We start from the raw sequence: 18339 nt of genomic DNA, 5'->3' as shown, positions 1-18339 counted from the left end.
CTATCCCAGCTGTCATAGGGCGAGGAGCGGGGTACAGGTCGCCAGTCTGTCACAGGGCTAACATACAGGGACAGACAACCATTCGCACTCACATTCACACCTATAGGTTTTTAAATTAACCTATCCTATGCATGTTTTTGAACTGTGGGTGGAAGCCACGCAAACACAGGGAGAACATGCAAACTCCACACAGAAAGATTTCCACCGTCTCACCTGCCTGTCCTCCTGCCCACCGGTTTCCATTATGCCTGGAAAACAGATTAGAAGTTGTCTTCTCCTGTTCACTCACTCAGATTTCCCCTCCAATCATTAACTTTTCTGTCCTCTGTTGCAGTGCCTTTTACCCTGACACTCATTATCACTCACACAGGAGAACCAGAGCTCCTAGACTGATACCACGTTGCCATAATTGTAAATACACAATAAAGTAGTGAAAAGCAATTCTTGAGTCCGTAATGTGTCTCGCATTTGGGGCCACGCTCTCCCTCTCCGGCCACCTGGCACCAACACTTGAGCTGTCTCATATTGCTAGGCAGTGCTGGGTCATCATCTTTGAATGTTGCAGGGATACTAGTTGCCATTGTAATCTCTCTCTCTCTTGTTGTTAAGAGTGAATGGACATTGATGCTGTAAATCTCAAATCATCACATTTTTACTGCTCACCTTCAATTTGCATAAGAAGTTATGGTCAAATGTTTGAACATAAACAGTGATTGCTGTGAAATTGTATCTTCATACATCAAGTAGTTTTGAAGATTATTCTTTTGAAAAATGGTCCACCCATTAATGCCCATCCATTTATCAAGATTGTGAATGTGATAAGGATAAGGTTAGATTTTGACATTCATACAAGAGGTGCATCTAATAATAAAATTTCTGAAAATCGTTCGAATGCAATAACTTAAGAAGTAAGTCACCATGGATTTTCAAATTTATACCATAGGTGAATCTACAAGAAGGCTGAAGGGTAGCACTAGCATCTGCCAGTATTTTGCTCTCGTCATGATGAGGTGATGAAGATGTTCTACTGTACTGATCAGCAGATTATCTGTTATATTTTGCGGCTGTGGATGAACGTTAAGGACACGACACAGTCTCAGCTGCAGCAGAAAGGACTGAGAGGCAGAGAGAGCTGGAGGTGAGTCGACAAAACATCCAGCAGAGAATCCAGGACAGAGAGAAAGATGTGAAGCTGCTTCAACAGGAGGTGGAGGCCATCAATCAGTCTGCTGATCAAACAGTGGAGCACAGTGAGAAGATCTTCACTGAGCTGATCCATCTCATCCAGAAAAGAAGCTCTGATGTGAAGCAGCAGATCAGATCCCAGCAGGAAACTGAAGTGAGTCGAGTCAAAGAGCTTGAGGAGAAGCTGGAGCAGGAGATCACTGAGCTGAAGAGGAAAGATGCTGAGCTGAAGCAGCTCTCACACACAGAGGATCACATCCAGTTTCTACACAACTACCCCTCACTGTCAGCACTCAGTGAGTCTACAGACTCATCCAGCATCAATATCCGTCCTCTGAGCTACTTTGAGGATGTGACAGCAGCTGTGTCAGAGGTCAGAGATAAACTACAGGACATTCTGAGAGAGGAACGGACAAACATCTCACTGACAGTCACTGAAGTGGATGTTTTACTGTCAGATCCACCAGAGCCAAAGACCAGAGCTGGATTCTTAAAATATTCATGTAAAATCACACTGGATCCAAACACAGCACACAAACAGCTGTTATTATCAGAGGGGAAGAGGTGACCACAATTAAATAACAGCCTTATTCTAATAGTCCATGATCATTTGCTCCACGTGAAAATTGAAATTTAGAACGTGTGTAGGATATTCATATTAATGTATTTGTATACTGTAATTGTTATCACTTCCTCTTCATGCACCGTACCAGAGAAATCAGGAGTCTTGGAACAAACTAAAGGTTTTTCCAATAAATCAAACCTAAATCAAAGTATTTTCTTCTCTTTATTCCAGGATATCACTAATAATCTCATGCCAAAAATATAAATAGTCTGAGAGAATCTGAGTGTTTAAAACAGAACAGGATTGTTGATAAGAACAAACATCTGGGACACAGAATCACCAAGCAGCATTGTTTAACCTGAACACATTAAAAATCAGATAAAATGGTTTTTAAAAAAATGACTTATTTTATATGTTTTTTGTCCTTACTATCAACAAAGCATCCGTACTTTACTACAGCTGTGATGAAAATGAAGGAACAGTGTGATGTGAGGCATGTAAGTCAGAAAAGCATGTTTTGATGGTCCCCAGAATGAGACCTTAAGCATAGTGAATTGTGAGAGATGGGCATTACAGTCATTCTTCAACTTGGATCATTGGGAACCATAAATTCTTTATCCAGAATTTATGGTTAAAGTACCATGGTTAAATCAAGTACCAGACTTTGTCAGGATTCGATTTTTGTTGGACTGACCTGATGAGGGCAGTATTACGCCTTTGGTATCTCCAGTCTACCGTAAGTACAACAGAAGAAGAATAGCGGCAATGGCGCCACTCAGAAATTCTATCGCGATCCCGAGTTAAGGTTGGAGACGTTGGTTTGGCGGTATCGGTTGTTGTTGCAATAATGTCTTCAGTTCAGCATCTGAGAGAGTTTATCAAGGAGAGGTTAACTACTGCTGCAGAAGAAATCTTATCAAAGTTTGAAAAAACGATCGTCCGCTATGAGGAGGAGATCCGTCAGCTAAGACTGCTTGATATCAGACCTGGGATAAAGTCACACAATACAGGTGTGTAAATTTGTGAAGGTGTGGGGGTTGCGGGATCATCGTGTGATTCACGTGGGCATGTGGACAATTCCTGGAGGTGCTTTGGAAGCATTTGGAATGTGAGGATAGAAAACAGAGCTCTGACGTTTGATAATCAGTAGAGAATAAATACATTGATTTAAAATAATATTACACCACAGTTACATCTATGCAGTGTTGGGAAGATCACTTTTAAATTGTTTTCCACTACAGATTACAGAATACATGGCCCAAAATGGGGTTTATAACATATTCCGTTAAGTTACTCAATGTTTGTAATGTATTCTGAATACTTTGGATTACTTGATATATTGTCATGCTTATTAAAACTACATGAATGTACTATTGCTGTGTGATTTATTACTATTAATGGAGGCTACTCACCACCGAGCTAACATTGTTAGCTGGCGTGAGCTAAGGTTAGTTCATAGACTTCAGGCGGTTAGACTTGATGGATAACATTAATAACCTGCTAGTTGCAAATAATCATGAGAAATGTCTTATATTGGGATATGAGATTTTGGTCTTAGTCTTTTAAGTAGAACTTACTTCCAGATTGTCAAGAGTTTATTCTTAATAAGACATTCTTCAGGTTGAATAAAGACACTCAGACAGTTAGAATATAGTAACTGCAACGTGCATGCGTGAGGCCTCTGGCGAGACCCCGCGCACGGGTGAGGACTCTGGTGAGACCCACACCCTGAGTGCAGGCAACAGTTCTTTTTATAGGTTACATCACGTATGCAAGCACATCACATTTCCTCTTTTACAAGTTCCTCTAAACCAATGGTTGTGTGTGTGGGTGTGTGTGTGTCACATGTGTGTCTGGCTGCTTCCTCTAGGAAACGTGGTGCACTTTTCAACTCTTGTGGTTTGGGTGCTGCATCTGTTTCCTGTCTAACTTATTTGTGTTGTAGAGTTAAATGTCAGCTTGCACAACAGAAACCTTGTGAAATATATGAACACTTCATGATATGCTTCTTAATGAAAGATAATAAAACAACGGATAAAAACACATAAAACATAAAATCTTTCAACATTCCCTCCTGTTGTTAATATATTTCACCCATACTCTATAGACTTCAGTAGACATTCACTTGCTCGCGCATTTTCAATTGCTACATCATGTGAAGTGTCTGAAATTTTTAAACACAGTCTTCTTCTTCCTCAGTTGCTATCGGGCTATAAGCTTGTGCCAGGAAGATTCCGGTTGCAGTGTCTTTTTTGGATAAACAAAAGATACACCCTGCTTTTCTGGGACTCTAAGTCTCCATAGGCAGACCATGGTCATGGATCTGATTCCACAGGATGAGGACACATCTTGAGTGATGGGTTGCTCTTCTGGTTTTGCAGGTTGGACTGATCTTCCTTTACTCTACCGGGCAGGTGGGGCTAGGTCAGTGCTCGGGCTACAATGGGGTTTCTTCAGGTCGACCAAGTTCACCAGATCACCTAGTGTGTCGACTGAAAGCGAGAAGTCAAGAGGGCGGGGTATACCCAATCTGCCCTCTCCTCCACTTACAGATCACTAGATGATAGGTGGACTGGCGTCTGGGCTTGTGTCCCCTTGTACTTTTTTTGGCGTGGCTCTGGTGGATCCACGAAGGTCTTTCAGCGATTTTGCACGCTGTCGGTGTTGTGAGCAGGACCTGATAAGGGCCCTCCCACCTCGGAGAGCTCCAGTTTTTCCTCTGGAGTACCTTGATCAGGATCCAGTCGCCTGGTTGATCAGGATCCAGTCGCCTGGTTTCAACCTGGAAGAGACTGGAGAAGAATCATTCGGCAGTTGGTTGCTCAGAACTATTTCTTTGTTCTCTAGCAGTTTTGTCATCCATTCTGCTAGGGTTGTTTCTCTGACTGACTTGTCTATTGGTTCACTGGTGATAGGCAGAGGAAAAGGTCTACCGTGTACAATTTCAAATGGTGTCAGTTTCTGCGAGCATTGGGTTAGTCTCATCCACATTTTTACTAGGCCTGTACACTCTGGCCAGCATTTTGCTGAAGTTTCGAAATTTAGAGTGTATTTTGGAGATTATATCTCTTATCCCTCCTGTTGACGCATGGAGAGTAACTCCATGTGTCACTAAGGCTGCTGTTTTGTGTAGAGATTTTGGAAGTATTGGTTTTCCTTCTTTTAGTTTCGCTCCGCATTTCAGCCATTTCTTTTGCTCAGCTGTGGGAGCTGCTTTTTGTTCATCCTTTGTCAGTAAAATTGTTTCCCTTTGTAATTTCATAGTCATTCTTCTGATGTGCTGCACACTTGCAAATTGCTAAATGTCGCATCACATGAGGAGTTTCCTCCCGTGTAAACAGATGTGTGCCATGATAAAACCTTCTCCACACACTAGAAACAAAAAACTATATTTCAACCATTGTTACATCTTATTCACTTATTTTATAATACAGTTATTTTTCAAATCTAATATCAATCAACTAATTTGCATATCAGCTTATAATGCGCTAAGTTGACAGGTCAACAGAAATGCACGTTCAAAAGATTATCACAAAAGAGAATTTCCTCCATACAGTAAATTACTTGTGTTGCATCAATCAAGGAGAAAGCATCTCACAATTTATTGTATTACCAACTAAATTTATTGTCTGATCACTGCTTGGTCATACCAGACTCTCTCTGTGTCTTTATTTTTCCTTCTCTGTTTTCACAAACGTTTCACCTATTGTCCTGCAAGCTGGAGAGTTAAATGTCAGCGGTGGATAAATTCAGCAGTTGATAACAAAACTATTAAGTTTTTCCTGCTTTAACACCAATGTGAGATATAGAGGCGCACATATAGTGTGTGCTCTAGTGTAAGCTGCTCTTCATTGCATGTATGTGTGTTAGTACGCTTGCATGCAGGGCCTCTGGGCCTGTCTCACCCAAAAGGGCATTTTCTTAACAGTTGCCTCGCGTGTGTTAAGAAAGGCAAATGTGCTTGTAGCAGTTGTGAGATTATTATGCTGTCATATATTACATTATACCTGTAATCAAAATGAGTGAATCATAATACTGCTGGAGGCCACATCATACTCCTTAGTTAAAAGAATTTGAAAATCATTAGATTTATTAGATAGGTTTGTATTATCCTATACTGCTGATTCACTGCTGATTCACTGTGAGTGAGTTACACTGTTTCATGACATTTCATACTGCCGAGTTATGAAGAGAATATTGTATTCAGAGAGTAGGGGCCTCTCTCCTTTTTTTTTTTTCTTTGTGATAGTAAAGAGAACAGAGCACATGCCACGGGAGCGTCACCCCCACCCTTGGTGGAAGCAGAAAAACAGGGAGCCAAGGTCATAACTCAGGCTCACAAAGAGTCAGAAAGAATGTGAATACTTAGTTTTTTGGCTGTGGCGCATTTTGTATAGCTTCTTTTCTTTGTTTAGTAGCTTTCTGCCTTTACCTGAGGGTGTGCCCTAAGCATGTGACTTCAGGTCTCCATAATTGGAGTTTATTTAAAGATAAATAAGATGATTTCATATATTGCTCACAGATCATGCACTAAATGGTATGTTGCAGTATTAGCCTGCTTCAACACTTAAGCAAAACATCACTCTTTGTTTCATTATTATTATTAATATTATTATTATCATGTCTCAAAACAGAAAATGAAATTGTAGTTGTTCTTGGCTGAGAAACACAAAACCTCTCTTTTTTTCTTCTCAAAACAAGAAACTAAGTTTTAATCTCTCAGCCTTGTCACATAAAACAAAACAGACAACCCAGCCCTCAGCTGGCTCTGGACTTATCATCATCAAGGACACAAAAAGAAAAAGAAAAAGCTGCTGCCAGAAACAAAGCAGAAGTGTGAGGAAAAAACTGAGCTCACAGACAGCTGCATGTGTGACCTTTAATATGCAGCTTCTGCTCTAAAAAACAAATAAAAATAAAAAAAATGTGTAACTTGCTCATCAGCTTGGTAGTGTCCACATATTTAATTCATTTTATTCAGCTTCTCAAACCTGTAGCTTTAGCTGTTGTATACGGGTTTGGCTCATTAGTTGTTAGTATAGGTTTGCTCTTCATCTTAACAAAGTCTCATCTAAGATGACAGGTTTACAAGCAGGTCAAGTGTCTCTATGCACCTGATTAGTGTAGTTATTTCCTTATTTTCTTTATCTCATATATCATTGTACTGAGTTTGAGCAAACCTTAAGCTTGAATCAGACTACTTTTAACAATCTTCCACCTCGCATCATAACTGACTGAGGTGCCTCTTCCTATTAATAGTATGTCATTATTAATGTTATCATTGTATTGTTTTTCCTTTTTTATAACAGCAATAGTATATCACAATACACTACTTTACTACTAATATACAATAGTATATTAGTTTATATTTTATTATGTATCCATCACGGGTCTGTGTGAACCTGCAGCTTCACACCTTCCCAAGCTGGAGACATTTCCCTTGGCTGAACAATGACACAGCCTTAATATACCTTATGCATCTCTCTTTTTTATTTGATATATTTTGTGTGAATTATCTGGTTTCACGCATTCTATTCATTCTTCTTTCCATGCTTTAAAATATTACAACTCTTGTGTATGTTTTGATTTCTTTTTAGCTTCCTTTTCAGTATTTATTTCTGCTTGGAGGGTTTCTTTTAATTTAGTTAATGCATTATACATACAGTTATACATTTTCCCTCCCACGTGGGACATTTAGGTTTTCTTTGGATTTCTCCATCTATATGCACTAATTTGTCCGGCGCCTGGACATTTCTTTTCTAACCACTGCTCGTCAGCAGTGAGTTTTGTTGTTTTATTTCCCATTTTGATTTTGTGTTATTAATACTACAAACAGAACTGTGTGACCTTCTCTGGTATTAGAGTTAGGGGAGGTTATTAAGGCAGCCTTCTACCCTTGTCCTAATGTCAAGGGCGGCCTTAATTTTACGCGATGAAGCGCAACCTTTTCCCTTCCTCACCAGTATTTCAGTCGACACAGGAAAACAATAGAAGTGGTGTAGGGTCCTACTGTCCCTCTTCAAATGACACTCACTTCCTCTTTTTAAATACAAACAATTCACATACGCGGCAGTGTAATCCTATTTTAATTGACACTTTCCTTTTCCCATTTACTCCCGGAGTAAACTTTGTCGACTACCAGCTTTTTTTATTGCGAAACGAGTCTCTTCTGGACTGCCAGTTTCGTCTTACAAGCGAGTCTTTTTTTAAACTGCCAGTCCCTACAGGACGAGTTTTTCCCTTAGAAAAGTGTCAATCTAAAAGACGATTATTCGCGATGTGTCTTCGAGTGTTAATATTCACCTGGTTATGATGATATAAGTGCCGGTCAGAGATTCCTCCTCGTTCCCCAGGATCGTGGACCTCTTACTAAGAACGCTGGCCAACCCCGAATTCACGTAGTTGGTCTTTTCTCCTTCATAGGAAAGAGGCTGTCGACAGACTTCAGCGCGGGCTCTCCACGATGTCAGGAAACGACGAGGTCACTCTGTTGGAGCATAAAATTAGTTATAATTCGATGTCCTACATCCGGCTCGAAGGACCAATTAAATGTCAAGAGTTTATTCTTAATAAGACATTCTTCAGGTTGAATAAAGACACTCAGACAGTTAGAATATAGTAACTGCAACGTGCATGCGTGAGGCCTCTGGCGAGACCCCGCGCACGGGTGAGGACTCTGGTGAGACCCACACCCTGAGTGCAGGCAACAGTTCTTTTTATAGGTTACATCACGTATGCAAGCACATCACATTTCCTCTTTTACAAGTTCCTCTAAACCAATGGTTGTGTGTGTGGGTGTGTGTGTGTCACATGTGTGTCTGGCTGCTTCCTCTAGGAAACGTGGTGCACTTTTCAACTCTTGTGGTTTGGGTGCTGCATCTGTTTCCTGTCTAACTTATTTGTGTTGTAGAGTTAAATGTCAGCTTGCACAACAGAAACCTTGTGAAATATATGAACACTTCATGATATGCTTCTTAATGAAAGATAATAAAACAACGGATAAAAACACATAAAACATAAAATCTTTCAACACAGATGTTTCTTTAGGTTGGAGGTGAAACTTTTAGAGCAGAGAGCAGCTTTTTTTTGCTGGGTCCATTGTGTAAGCCACCAACATTACCGGGACACTTGCAGTAGAGCCTCTTATTGCATGTTTTGTTTGAGTTTCCGGCAATGTGTGAAATTAACAAAATTAGAGAGGGGATAGCCTAGCATATGAAACAGGAAAAGACCGTCGTGTAATCCATTTATTTCAGCAAAGTAACTGTATTCTATCACCAATGTAAGTGGTAACTGTAATGGAATACAGTTACTCATGTTTTGTATTTTAAATGCATAACGCCTGTACATGTATGCCATTACTCCCTAACACTGCATCTATGTAAACATACCTACGGCCACTTTCTTAGGTACACCTGTTCAGCTACTCTTTAATCCAAAATGTAATCAGCCACTCAGATGGCAGCAGCCCATGCATTTCAGCATGTAGCGATCAGTGACGGTGATTGAAATCACTTTGATCGTGGTGTGGGTGTTGGTGCCACATTGGCTGATCTGAGTGTTTCAGAAACTGCTGATCTGTTTAAATTTCCAGCACAAACATCTGTATGATTTACAGAGAGTAGTCCGAAAAAGACTAAATATGCAGTGCCCTTAAAATGACAGTGAGTTCACTGTACTCGGGTGGTCTCCAGAGTCACCAGCTATCAATCCAATAGAGCACCTTTGGATGTGGTGGAATTGCATCATGGATGTGAAGTTGACAGATATGCAGCAGCTGTGTGGAGCTCTCCGGTCAATATAGACCACAAATATCTGAGGAACGTTTCCATCACTTTGCTGAATCTCCGCAAAGAATTAAGTCAGCTCTGAGGACGAAAGGGGCTCCAATCTAGTATTAGCAATATGTACATGATTATATGACCAATGAGTGTATATTTATTAGTAAAATATTAAAATATTAGAATTAACAGCGTTCATTATCTACCTTCTTAAAATCCTTTAAGCTTTGATTATCATATTCAGATTATTTTACTTTTCATTTGTTTGTTTGTTTTTTCACATTGTGTGATGATCACTGGCAGTCGCATCTAAAAATTAGACCCCAGCTTATGAAACCCTAAGCTTGATTCTCAATAGATGACCCTTTTAATCTTTCTTGATCTTTCTTATCATCACATTAGCTATCATCACCATTTTCTTGTGTCCCTTTGTTGATGAAGGTCTGGATGATCAGCAGGTCTTTGACCAGGAGAGGAGCTCCAGTCTCAACCAGGAGGACCCAGAGCCTCCACAGACTAAAGAGGAACAGGAGGAAATGTGCAGCAGTGAGGAAGGAGAGCAGCTTGAACAGGAGGTTGAAGACATTAATGTGTGGACTGGAGAAGAGCTGCATGTGTTGTGGAAATCTGGAGTAAAGCAGACCACAGTAGGTATGTAAAACTGTAATATACAGATTTCATAATACAGAGATGAATATGACTCATAACAAAATGTCAGGTGATGTCACAAAGACACGTGGCATGTATTAACGTCTGGCATACTACCTCACTGAAGACATGTTTTCTGTTAGCACAGTAAAATAAAAAATGGGTTTAAAATCTTCTGTTTGTTTGATAAAAAACAAACATTTCCTCCATATAGATTTAAGCCATGTTGGCCCAGAACTGTACTCAGAATATAGGAAAAACATTGAGACTGTTAAATTCTCCCAATTCTTTCATCTTTGGGCTGAAGGAAAGACAACACTCGGTGTATAAATGCTCAATCAACAATCATTTTATTCCATACAATTCTCATTATTGCATACAACACTTTTGAGCATAAACCATCCGGAGGGGAGATGAGCGCGGGAGGGTGTCCGCCTGATCTCGACGTGTCTGAGCGTTTCTCACATTCTTACACCCTCAGCCCCCCTCCAAAGTCATAAAACCTAAACATCCACATTCTTTCTCTCTCTCAGTGAGCCTAAGTTATGACCTTGGCTTCCTGTGCAGTGTGTTCTGTTCTTTTCTAATCAGACAAATAAGGTGATGACTCTCTGAAAACAATATTTCTTATACCTCAGCAGTATAATGCATTATAAAACAATATCATTCATTCACAATAAATCAGCAGTCTAATGTAATACAAATCAGTTTAATAACTGTAATAGTTATCACCTTCTAAGTCAGGAGAATAATGCAAACTAAAACTACGTAATGATTTCACAATCTTTAATTAGGGGTATAACGTGGCATAAGATAATATAATAAGACAAGACAATGAAAAATGTGGATCATTGGCCACAAGGACCAAGTTGTACGCCTCATAAATGATGACTTTCTGCATGTACACAGAATTCTTCGCTGTTCACCGCATGAGAGATAATATTTAAAACATTTGTGCACCTTAAATATCGCTCACATACCTGAGAGACCTGCTCACAGTGTAACTTTTTTCTTGTGTGTTGTGTCCATCAAGACCTCCCACAGCAACATGATTGTAAGGAAAATGAGGATCTGGATGACCCGCAGGTCTGTAGCCAGGAGAGGAACTCCAGTCTGGACCAGCAGGACAAAGATCCTCCACAGACTAAAGCGGAACAAGAGGAAATCTCCACCAATCAGGAAGAAGAGCAGCTTGCACTGACACAGGAAACCAAGGGCATCATCGTCTGGACCAGGCAGCAGCTGGGCATCATGTGGAACCCTGAAGTAGAGTTGCACAGAATAGGTATGCAAAACCTTAATAGATAGATTCAGTTTTGTATTAAAAAATCGAACTCATGTTGGATCCTAATCAGACCTCAGAGATATGTTATAGAGACACATGACGAATCTAAGCACCAACTACAATAAGGAAACTGAAGTAATATTCTAAGAGCCAAAATGTCTAGCCCTCCCAGTGTCGCCCCTGTCAGGACTGTCCTATGTTGGTCATAATTGTAATAAACTTGAGCCCAAGAGAGAGGAAGCCTCCCTACAATGAGTTGAAACATTACCTTGTTATTTATTCCTGCATATACATTTTTTGTCATTCGCATTGTCACTTTGTTTGTCCCTCACGAGCTGCAGCTGCGAGGGACAAACTAGGCAATATCACATTTAATAACAGGAAATGAATAGGCATGTGATTCTTTTCTTTCTTTTTTTGGCCACATTTTTCAAGTGGCCTATATTTGACAAAATCATATAAAAAAACAAAAACAAAACGTTAAATTATGCTTTTGGTGTGCCACCTCAATGTTTTCAGTAGCCCCCATATGGCCACCCACATGAAAAAATTCTGGAGGCGCCCCTGTACATTATGACTGAGTACATCCACTGAACCTTTTGAGGATAAAATAATTATCCCCATCAGGGCTGAACGATCAATTTAAAAATGTAATATCGATTTGAAACTACGCTTTTAACAAACCACACAACACTATGATAGTTGTGTCCTTGTGCCATGTGTTTCTGGATCTTTCTTTCTTCTTCTGTCCCTTTGGATTCCAGCACAAAGCCTGTGTAGTGATGTTATTGGTGGACTTCTGAGGGTGAGGCCAATCCAACAATACTTTCTTTTCAGGATTGGTATTGCTATTGGTTCCTAGTTTGTTCTTGTCCACAGTTTGTAATCTTTTCTGGTCAACAGAGCAGAGGACTTGTTGGAGGCAGCTGTTGATGAATGTCTGTAATAGGGATGGACCGATCTGATATTACGTATCGGTATCGGTCCGATACTGACCTAAATTACTGGATCGGATATCGGAGAGAAATAAAAAATGTAATCCGATCCAATAAATATCACAAAAGCACCTCACAAAACTTGCGACATGGCGTGACCCAGCTCATGACCTTAGCACGTCGGAGCAGTATGCGTCACATGATAGAGCGGCTGTGGCGCGCAAGACCTGTCGGCGTTCTGGTTGAGCATTTGGAGCCTCGCTGCCAAACCTGCATTTCATCTCAGAGAAAGCTATACCAGAGAAGTAAAGCAAGTGTGTAAGTTAAACTCTGAATCTTTGTAAAGCATTCCCACGTTTAACTTAACAACCGATATGTGGAGCGACTGCCTCTCTCTCTCCCTCCCTCTCCTGTTGCTACATCAATCATGAAACTGGTCAATGATCGGGTTTTTTGTCACGAGTCCTGTTTCTTTTGTTTGTTTATCACCCACTTTACGCCAGAAAGAGGAAACCAGCGGATAAACAGCAGCGGCACGTTTAAGCTTGCTAAGCTGTTGTTAGAATTTCTTTAATATTACTTTCTAAACCAGGATCCTTTTCTACGAAGCTGACAGCTGGTAACTGTGCAGGGGCGGGTCTAGTTTTGCCAGGGGGCCAGCTGGGGCATTAACAGGGAAAAGGGGGCACAAAGAAATACTCTTCTTTCTTATTGTCATTCAACATGTCTAGCTTTTAATAAATAATAATTTGAATCTTACATCAGAAGAAAACTTTGTTTTAAAATGTATAGAATTTCATTATTGTATATAGTAACTATTAAGTCTAATATATACCCTAGTAAGTAGTGGTGCAACGGATCAAAAGTCTCACGGTTTGGATCGGATCACTTTTCGGATCAGCAGAAAAAAAAAGAAGACAAAAATTTAACTTGCCATTTACTTAAGTATTTTTTTGCCTATTAAAACATTCAACTCAAGACTCATTACACGCAATTATATAAAAACTAATTAAGGTGCAATATAGGGCAGTACAGCGCTTTGTATCTACTACTCCGCTGTGATATAATGAGCGGTCACGGTCACGTAGCTTTCTGTTGCCCTGTCACCCATTTGTAGTTAGGGCAACAGAAGATGCCTGGGACAGTTCAGCCATAACTTTAAACTTTTCCTGCTCATACATGCCTGGAGCGATCTTGTCACTGAAGTGGACGCGCGACTGGATATCATGGCGTGGCTCAAGCACGTTCATCATAGTTTAAACTAGTGCTTTCAGCGTAAATCTCGTTAAAATGACGTTAATGCCATAATTGCATTAACATGACAAATCTCCGTTAACTAGTTACCACCGATCGCCCCGTGCGTGGGGCTGCACGGCGTCAATGCGGCAACTAATGCGTTGACTAGTTTAAAACCTTTGTTTTGCACAACGGAATACGGCCTCCTGTCTGCAGCTAAACACCCCAATAGCTTTTGTAATAGCTTTAGCCCAGTTGGACTGGGCAAAAGCTTTTGTAATATCTTTAGCCCAGTTGGACTGGGCAGCACAGGGCTGCTTAAATACCGCAAACTCCTCTGCTCATCCACTTGGACCGCTTGCGCTGACCATAGCTATCGCTTGACAGACTGACCACGCGTACCATACACATACTTTTTTCTTCTTTTTTGAATCTTTGTATCACATGCGTGCCGAACCGTGGGGTGGGATCGGTTCGGATTACGGATCAACCGTGATCCATTGCACCACTACTAGTAAGCTATAGTACTCGTTCCTTTGTTAATGTACCATCTGTGCAATCTGCAATTCTGTTGAAGAAAGATGTTGAATCTTTTTAATTATTGTAGAAAAATAATTAATTTCTGTGCATTTGTTTTACACCTCCATTAAATTAAAGTCTATTGTGTCGATTAAGCATCATGAGGCAGAGGATGGGGGGTGGTTCCCTATTAGTTAGGTTGTTTGATATTTCTGCTAAGTACTCTTTAAAATACCAGGAGGCTAAGCCTACGCTTGAAGCCACTGAGGTGGTTGTTAACGGGGGGTGACCCAATGTCACTGGTATGCATGAATTAATTAAACAGTCCAATAACTTCAGCACTTCTCATCTTGTCCTTTTTGGATGCACAATTACGTGCGTCTACCTTAAATACCTTTACATGAACCAGCCATATGAAAACAGAAAAAGGTGACCTCTAGCGGCAACATAAGGTATAAACCCAAAAATGGCTCCTACAACCAGAATAGAGAGGATGGTGTAGGTTTAAGTTTATTATATTGATCAGCATTGCTGAACTATGAAATATTTTGGGTGCAGTGTATTTTTTTTCAGGGAATGAGTTCTCTTTTGGCTCTTGACAAAGGCGGTCGCACTTTTCTCCCTCTTCCTTATCTTTCCTGCTTGGCTTCTCATGTCCTTGGTTAGTCTTGTCTACTTATACTTTTTACTCTGGAAGACTTTCACAGCCTGTTCTCTAAAACCTAAAAGAGGATTATGGATTTGATCAAGTGGTCCCTGAATGCAATTGACACCCTGTTCTCAACGAGAAGCCTGAGTTCAGGAGAGCCCGAATGTCCGGGAGGGACGTTCCCTGCTGGATACACCATGGACAAGTGGAGGAACTGGAGGGTCGTGTGCCTGGCGGGACAGTCGATCAAAGACATTGAAGACACCTAGCTTTTCAGAACCATGATAACGGGGTTCTTGCTGATCGGAGCTGGCTTGGCCCTGGCTTATCGAAGATTAAAGAAAGCGGAAAACGGCTGTTCAAAACCCCACAAAGCTCCCTGCTGTGATTGAAATGATGGGACTAGTCGTGACTTCTCAAAATGTGCTCATTGAACCCAGCACGGATAAGATGTTGGAGAAGCTCGAAGCTGCCGTGAGTACTCAGACCATTGTTCCTTCAGTGGGCTGGTTTCAGTCATTATGCAAATGTACTGTTTATAAGATTGGGGAAACCTGCAGTCAACTGAGACTGAAGGAAGTCACTTGGATGAGTGACGAAACGTTTCTCCCACAAAACGCTACGTCCAGATGAACAGAATCAACTTTTGGAGATTGACTTTCCTGGATGATTGAGAATGCATCAAGACGTTTTAACCCACTTTGGCAAGGACTGCCTAAAGCTTGTACGTCAGTATGAGCAAACGGCACATAAGATGGCGGACTACAGGAACCACCTGAGATTCAGCCTCAGATGCCGACAAAACAGGATTACTCCTAAAAGTTTGCAAATGAGCTCTTCAGTTAAAGGCTTCCGGGCAACAAAAATCCTCCAGAAGGCACAACATCAGTTGCTTAATGAACGGGTGACGCAAACAAATTTTACCATCGACATGCTAAAATCTCAAGAGGAGCGGATCCAACAGAGACTGACAATGCTTTTAGATGGGAATACTCTTAAAAAGGTGTTTAACTTTACTGAGAAGGCTCGTCTAGCACAGCACAAGAAGTCTAAGACCAGGCAACAAAGGAAGTTTGACTTGCTTGTTGTACGTCGGAAATCACCGCAAAATACAGAGAGTGTCCTCAGTGGCCAGAAGAGACAAGGATGCGACACCAAGGATGTGGACAAGTGGGTGAAGAATTTGTCTGACAGACAGCTCACCCAAACAGAGAAAAACATCCTTGCTAAGGGTTGAATTTTGCTGTCACACCGAGACAAATCCCGCTAGTGGAGCTGATCACAGCCACAGAAACAGCAATTTGTAACAACAATATTGCAGAAGTGGAAGCAGAGTAAATACGGACGAAAGTTTCGGCCTGTCTCAGCAATGCAAAGCCCCCAGCATCCAACATCACCATGGAGGAGAGGAAGGCACTCACATCACTTAGTGATGACAACAACATTATCATCCTTCCGGCAGACAAGGGTTGGTCTACAGTACTGCTAAACCAGAAAGACTATCATGAGAAAATTTTGTCACTACTCAATGATGAAAATACTTATGAGCCCCTATAACGAGACCCAGGAAGTCGCTACAGGAAGAGGGTGATAGTCTGTCTGAAGCAGTTAGAACAAGACAAGGCTATTGATTGAACCTCATACCACAGGCTATACCCAGGGGGAGTCTACACCAAGTCTGTATGGTTTACCGAAAATACATAAACAGGGTGCACCAACTCTGTCACCTATAACATCTCCAAGTTTCTGGCTTCGATCCTCAACCCGCTGGTGGGCAGCTCTGAACACCACATCCAGAACACCCTGGATTTTGTCGAGAAGGTGAGAGATGTCGTTATGGAGGCAGATGAAACCATGGTCTTGTACGACGTTACATCTCTCTTCACTTGCATCCCAGTCACGGAAGCGTTGGAGGTAGTCCGTAAGAGATTACAGGATGACACCAACCTCAGCAACAGGACCACTCTCAGCATCGACCAAGTGTGTTTGCTTTTGGAACTGTGTCTTCATTCCACCTACTTCACATACAAGGGTCAGTTCTACAGGCAGAAACATGGGTGTGCCATGGGCTCCCCAGTTTCACCCATCGTGGCCAATTTGTACATGGAAGAAGTGGAAAAGAGGGCTTTGCTATCCTACCCTGGAACACCACCAAGCCATTGGTTCAGATATGTGGATGACACCTGGGTGAAAAACAAATCTCAGGACATACCACAATTCACGGATCACATTAACTCGGTGGACCGACACATCAAATTCACCAGGGAGGATATGAAAAGTGGCAGGTTAGCTTTCTTAGACTGTGAGATGTCAATCAGTAATGGGGGACATCTAAAAGCTGATGTGTACCGTAAACCTATGCATACTGATCAGTATCTAAGGTCTGACTCTCATCATCCACTGGAGCACAAACTGGGTGTCATTAGGATGCTACAACACAGAGCGAACACCATCCCCACTGACACAGCAACCAGGGAGGCAGAAGAACAGCACATCAAGAAGGCCCTGAGTAAATGTGGTTATCCCAGCTGGACTTTTGTCAAAGCTGGAAAGGCACCTAAAGAAAGCTCCAGCCGATCCAGGAGAGAAGGACAACCGCTGCCCAAGCGAAAACCTGTAGTGATCCCATATGTGTCAGGAGTATCGGAACAGTTGAGACGCATTTTTTTGAAACACTGGGTCTCTGTGGCTTTTAAACCCCAAAACACGCCGTGCCAAAAATTGGTCCACCCCAAGGATCGGGTCCCCCGACACAAACAGAGTAACGTAGTGTATGCTGTTAAGTGCCAGGAGGATTGCCAGGATTTATTCATCGGGGAAACCAAACAACCTCTGGCGAAGCGGATGGCACAACACAAAAGAGCTACTTCGTCAGGCCAGGACTCTGCAGTCTATTTACAACTACAGGCCAGTGGACACTCTTTCAAGGATGAGGATGTACACATCTTGGACAGGGAGGAACGCTGGTTTGCGCGCGGAGTCAAGGAGGCCATTTACGTGAAAAGGGAAAGACCATCTCTGAATCGAGGAGGGGGCCTAAGGGTACATCTTTCGCCATCTTACAATGCTGTGATTGCAGCCATTCCCCAACTCTCTGCGAATGGTACTCATGGCCATTGATCAGTGTTCTTTGATCAGTGGGTTTTGGTCAGTGGTTGTTGATCAATGGTCATGAGAATTTGCATGGTTAAGATAAAGGATATAACAGAATAGTTTTAGTGTTTTGTTTTTTAAAATTTCAGTTTGAACTTATACACAATGCAGCAAAATATTTAAGAAAAGTTTTATTGATTATAAAATACACTACATCAGATTCATATTGGTATCAGCAGATATCCAAATGAATGGTATCTGTATCAGACATAAAAAATGTGGTATTGTGCCATCTATAGTCTGTAACGTACAGAGTGCTATCTGATCATGGTATGACAGTGTGAACGGCACAAATCCGATATTTAAAGTCTATATTTTCTATATTTTATAGACTTTAAGAGAATGCTAACTGCCCCAACAGTACTGACCTTATGAAAGCATAC

At 41.3% G+C, this 18339-nt stretch overlaps 2 protein-coding genes across 4 annotated transcripts in view; one reads left to right on the top strand and one right to left on the bottom strand.

The window, feature by feature from the left end:
• Positions 1-18339, bottom strand: part of LOC109195563 (tripartite motif-containing protein 16) — a 1176058-nt gene that overhangs the window by 469214 nt on the left and 688505 nt on the right. The window lies entirely within an intron of this gene.
• The window catches only part of LOC109194524 (zinc finger protein 260), a 41121-nt gene that overhangs the window by 17426 nt on the left and 5356 nt on the right, over positions 1-18339 (top strand). The window contains exons 1-3 of one of the 3 annotated variants that reach the window (XM_019347754.2): positions 2467-2760; positions 9973-10182; positions 11213-11464. The exons of 1 other annotated variant lie outside the window; for it this stretch is intronic. In XM_019347754.2, coding sequence (XP_019203299.1) covers positions 2598-2760; positions 9973-10182; positions 11213-11464 — 625 coding nt within the window. In that variant the 5' untranslated portion in view covers positions 2467-2597. Of the gene's footprint in view, positions 1-2466; positions 2761-9972; positions 10183-11212; positions 11465-18339 lie in introns of those variants that run through there. One more of the 3 variants, XM_025900317.1, reaches the window with a different exon arrangement.

The sequence above is a fragment of the Oreochromis niloticus genome, linkage group LG18, assembly GCF_001858045.2.
Source record: "Oreochromis niloticus isolate F11D_XX linkage group LG18, O_niloticus_UMD_NMBU, whole genome shotgun sequence".
NCBI lineage: Eukaryota > Metazoa > Chordata > Actinopteri > Cichliformes > Cichlidae > Oreochromis > Oreochromis niloticus.
This window is presented reverse-complemented; position numbering and strand designations above follow the sequence as displayed.